This window comes from Dermacentor silvarum, chromosome 8 (genome assembly GCF_013339745.2).
Source record: "Dermacentor silvarum isolate Dsil-2018 chromosome 8, BIME_Dsil_1.4, whole genome shotgun sequence".
Taxonomy (NCBI): Eukaryota; Metazoa; Arthropoda; class Arachnida; order Ixodida; family Ixodidae; genus Dermacentor; species Dermacentor silvarum.
The window spans coordinates 55,523,540-55,528,517 of NC_051161.1; the positions used below are offsets into that span (position 1 = coordinate 55,523,540).

The window sequence follows — 4,978 nt, forward strand, 5'->3', positions numbered from 1 at the left end:
GTCACGGGCGAGCTGATGGGCCAGCTCATTGCCGTCACTCCCTGAATGCCCAGGGACCCAGCGAAGGAAAACGGTGGAAGGCTGCAGTGCAGAGACCGCTCGTTCGACCTCCTGTTGGAGTGAATGGGGTAGTGTGCGGTTCTATATGTAGTGGATGGCGGCTTGGGAATCGGAGTATATTGTGTACTCTGGGAGAGAGGGAAGGCAAGGAAATGATTGTAGGGCATGGGCAATGGCAAGGACCTCGAGAGACAGTGCATCCGGAGGGTGTAGAAACGGCCCGCTGGTGTGGGTTTCAGGTGCTGGGAGGTGGGGATGGTAGATAGCGTAGCCGCAGGAACCTCGAGGAGCCACGAAAGAGGCATCCGTGTAGGCTACTCCTGTAGTAAAGGGGGGGACATGGTGCTGCGCTGCCGCGTGACGACGGCCGGCATGCAAGACGGGAGACATATTGGACGGGAGGGGGAGGATACGAAGGTTGGGAGCCGGGGTGGATATAGGAGAGGTAAATGTGGAAACGGGAATGGGGGATATACCCGCCTGGGCCAGTAACCACTGACCCTGACGGGTAAGGGAAAGCCGGGCAAGCTGGGAGTCACGGTGGAGAGAGAGAACAGGGAGGATGGAAGAGGCCTGTGGCAAAGAGCTTAGCGGTGGAGGTAGTAATAGGGAGGTTCAGAGTTGCCTTGTAGAGGCCTAAGAGGGCGGTTTCAAGGGTGTTAAGTTGAATGTTCGTGAAGGAAACGTAAGGTACAAAGTACAGGAACTTGTTGAGGGCGAGCGCATGGGCGACGCGGCACACATGAGCCTCGTGGAGGCCTGAGCGCCGAGTGACCACACGCCGCAGGAGGTGAGTTACTGAGTGGCAGGTCGTTAAAGCGTGGTGGAGGGCATGCGCATTTTTGGCTGCATGCAAAGGGAAGCCAAGAACTTTGCATTGGGGGACGATAGGAATGGGAGAGCCAGAAAGATGCAGGCAGATGAGGGCGTTGTGGGAGCGCTGATATGCGGAGTGGTTAAGAAGGAGAAGCTCGGATTTCTCCGGAGCAGGCGACATGCCAGCTGTGGTGAGAAAGGAGCCGATGAGATCTAGCCCACGTTGCAGGGTGTCCTGTACGTGACCAGGAGAGCCAGACGAACACCAGAGAGTGATGTCGTCGGCTTAAAAGATGTGGTGGAGGTCAGGAATTTGGGCTAGCTTGGAGGCGAGAGGGGTCATAGAAATATTGAAAAGGGTAGGAGAGAGAACAGCACCTTGAGGAGTGCCACGGGTGAGGACGTGGGGGTCGGACAGATGAGTGTCAACTCGAAAGCGAGCCACTCGGTTAGAGAGGAAGGAGCGGATATAAGAGTACAAGAGGTTGCCGCATCCCAGGGAGGAAAGTTGAGACAGGATGTGGTCGTGGCACACACCGTCGAAGGCCTTGCGGACATCAACAGTCACAAGAGCCTGGATGTGGCTGGGAGTGGGTGAGAGGAAGGTATGTTGGAGGATCAAGAACATGTCCTGTGCAAAGACGCAGCGTCGGAAGCCGATAAGAGAATGGAGGAAGAACTCTCTCGCCTCAATAAAATCAGAGAGGCGAGTCAGAGCCATTCGCTCAAGGGTCTTGCCAACGCACGACATCAGGGAGATAGGGCGAAGGTTAGAGAGGGAGGGAGGTTTGCCCGGCTTTGGAATCATAGAAATGAGGGAGGATGTCCAGGAGCTCGGCAGGCAGCCGCTGTCTCAGGCCTTATTGAAAGTCTGGAGAAGGAATTCCTTGGCGTGGTCAGGAAGGTTGCGAAGTGTGGTGTATGTTATGGCGTCCTCACCGGGAGCGGAGCGAGAAGCATTAGAAGCCAGGGCAGCCTCGAGCTCCCGGAGAGTGAAAGGGCGGTCCAGGTCTGGGTTAGGATCACCCGAGTAGGCTGGGTAGGAAGTTGTAAGAGGGGGCGGGAGATACAGAGAGGTGAGGTTGTCAAAGACCTCGGAGGGAGTCCCCTGAGTGAGAGCTTTGGCTAAAGTGGGAGCAAGGGCAGGCTTAGTACCTAAGAGAGATTTAAAAAGAGACCATGTGGATCGCGAGTGCAATGCGGAGTCGAGGCCCTCGCAGAGCGTACTCCAACGAGCATGCTCGAGGGATGCGCCGTGGGCGACTATCTCGGTCCGCAGAGCGGAAATCCTGGAGGAAAGTTGGGCATTTTGGGGCTGGGAGCGGAAGGAGCGTTAGAAACGTTTACGGCGACGCCATAAACGGAGAAAGTGGGGATCCGGGTCTGGGATCGGGTGACGTGAGCGAACGCGACGGCTACTGGCCGACACCGCTGCGGAGATGCACGACGTCCAGTCGTCGTAAGATTCAAAGGACACGGAAAAAAGATTAGTGCAAATGCCTGCCAGTCAGTGTGAGTGACTTGGTGCCAGCGAGGGATGTGGGAAAGAGAGGTGGTAATATGAATGAGAAAGTGTTCGCTGAGAAGGGTTTCGGCTGTGACCTGCCAGTGAAAGGAAAGGGTGCCCCGAGAGAAGGTGAGGTCGGGTGTAGTGGAACGCTGTGAGACAGTGCCCGCTCGAGTAGGGGAGCCAGGATTATTAAGAGTGAGGTGGCGTTCCTGGGCAAGACAATGAAGAAGGCGGCCGGGTTTGAGGGTCTGGGGGTAGCCCCAGAGTGTGTGAGGAGCGTTAAAGTCACCCCCAAGGAGGAGATGGGTGGTGGATGGAAGAGAATGAAGGAACTTGCCCAGGGCCGTGAATAGAGAGCATGTGACAGGGGGATTGTAGAAAGATATAAGGGCGAGTGAGTGCGGGACGAAGGTTGGTAATAGACCACACCAACTAAATATTTAAGGAGGCTAGAGGGGATGTCAAGTGGCTCGACGAGAACGTCGTTGCGCACATAAACGGACGCAAGCGGCGTCCCCGTCGTGGCGTGGTAGGCGCGGTAACCTGGGACGGTGCGGGCCGTCCGAGTCTCCTGGAGAAGGAGAAAATGGGGTAGGGAGGGGCGGGTGAGGAGATACTGATGGAGGGGGGTCTTATTATGGCGAAGGTTTCGGCAGTTCCACTGCACAATCTCTAAGTCCGTTCCACGCGCCATCTAGATAGGGTAGTTGTAGAGGAGTTTGTGGGGGCACGTCCCTTCTTTTTCGCTGGGGGGAGAGACTTCTGCAGGGAGTGGAGCATAAAGGTGAAGGATTCCAATTGCTTGGATTGTGTTTGGAGGGTGGTGAGAATCTGTATAATCGAAGTTTCTAGTTGAACCAAGCGACTGTGGTGTGCGGTGGTGTGCGGTGTTCGATGGGGCGACCTGGGCATTGGAGGATGGGGTTATGAGCGTAGAAATGTGCTCATTAAGCTTGGTAAGCTGGGATCTTAGAGAGGAAGTGGTTGTCTCGAGGGTTTGTGTCAATGTGTGGATTTTCTGTTGTAATTCATGGGAGGTGCGCTGTTGCTCGCGCTGGTGGCGCTCCAGCATTATGAGCCGGAGATCGAAGGAGCGGCTCTCGTCAACCAAGGACAGAGAGGGTATAGTTGCGGAAGAAAGGGATGCCGACGCCGAGGACCCTTTCACTTTAGCAGCGCCGGATCCTGGTGGTGATGGGGTCGGAGGTGCGGGGGATTCATAGTGAGTGGAGGAGGAGGCGGAGGAAGGGGTGGCCTGCGTGGCCCGGCGCAGAGCTGTGCGACGGAGAAACGCGGCTTTAGCACACTCGCGTTGCTTAGCAAGGAGGAAGGGGCAGGTGGGATCGAGAGAGGAATGAGTGTTTACTTGGCAATGAATGCACCAGGGTTGGGCGCATACGTGAGCGGAAGGATCCGCGGGCAGAGGAGCAGCACAACGGCGGCACTTGGCCGGAACGCTGTGTTGAGGGCATTGGTGGGCACGGTGCCCAGAGCAAGACAACGGGTGCATGTGGGGGGCTTAGGCTTATGAGGACGGCATCGGAAAGCGACGCGTTTAAAATATACGAAGTGGGGGATGACGGTGCCAGCAAAGGTTATGAGCACCGATTCCGTGGTGCCCATCATACGAGCAGCGAGAATATCAGTCGTGAATGATTCAAGGTCATGCATCAGCTGAGCAGGAGTGAAGTGTCTGCCGACGTTATGAATGACGCCGAGGAATGAAATGGGAGGATTAGGGGCATAAGTTTTGACGGATATTGGCTTACCGTTGAGCTGGAGATGCGTGAGAGAGAGAAGGAGGTGGGCGGTGTGAGGGGAAGGCGTTTTCAGAAATACATGACTCTGAGCTGGCTTGGCCTGAAGGGTGATCTCTGCACTGGTTTTGGAGGAGAGATGTGCGGCGGAGATGATGGCGGCGAGCAAGTCGTATAGACGCAGCTTGGGAGTGAGGGTATCGGGGGGAAGTTGGCTACCAACAGAGATGAGCTCGGTGCGGGGTCGGGCGGTGGAGGAAGGTTTACGGCTGGTACCGACGGTGGTCCGGGCGCTTTCCGGGGTTGGCGTATTATGGTTGTTTTCTGGGGACGCCGTGAAATCCATCTCCGCCGACGAGTCGTCCGCCCGGGACGCGGTGGGCGAAGGAAAATTGGGAGTATCATTGGCGGACATAGAGTTTACATTGGCCAGCACGGGAGGAGTCGTAGATACGGTGGGATCGGCAGTAAGAAGCGCTGCCGGCTGCGATGTAGATGACGGGCTGCAGCTCTTTGCATCAGGCGACACTGTGGTTGGAATAGACGCGGCGGCCGCGGTGGCGGCGACGGCGAACGCACCTGGTTGCGACATAGCTGAGGGTCCGAAGCTCTTGGCGTCGCTTACTGCGTGGAACTTGGTAGTGGTAGACCATAGCCTCCTCTATAATATAGAGGAGGCTATGTGGTAGACATTGCGGCGATGAACGCCGGCTGCGACGCGGCTGTCGCCCCGGAGTTCTCAGCGTCGCTCACAGTGTTGAATGTGGCCGGAATTTTCACGGTGTCGTGCGCGGAGCTGAGGAACGCAGCCGGTTGAGACAGGGCACCCGGTCTG

General features: G+C 56.7%; 1 protein-coding gene across 1 annotated transcript; it reads right to left on the reverse strand.

The window, feature by feature from the left end:
* Positions 1–1,729: 1,729 nt before the first annotated feature.
* LOC119462134 (mucin-5AC) lies at positions 1,730–4,735 on the reverse strand. Its single transcript, XM_037723479.1, has 2 exons — positions 4,156–4,735; positions 1,730–2,031 (listed from the first exon to the last, which is right to left on the reverse strand). The coding sequence occupies exons 1-2, from the start codon at positions 4,733–4,735 to the stop codon at positions 1,730–1,732; spliced, it is 882 nt and encodes a 293-aa protein (XP_037579407.1).
* Between the last annotated feature and the right edge of the window lie 243 nt (positions 4,736–4,978).

Excerpts from the sequence above, each read along its gene's own strand:
- LOC119462134 (XM_037723479.1), bottom strand. The coding sequence starts at position 4,735 with ATGTCGCAACCAGGTGCGTTCGCCGTCGCCGCCACCGCGGCCGCCGCG. Across the intron at positions 2,032-4,155 it reads CACGCATCTCCAGCTCAACG|GTACTAAGCCTGCCCTTGCT; the intron begins GTAAGCCAATAT and ends AATCTCTCTTAG.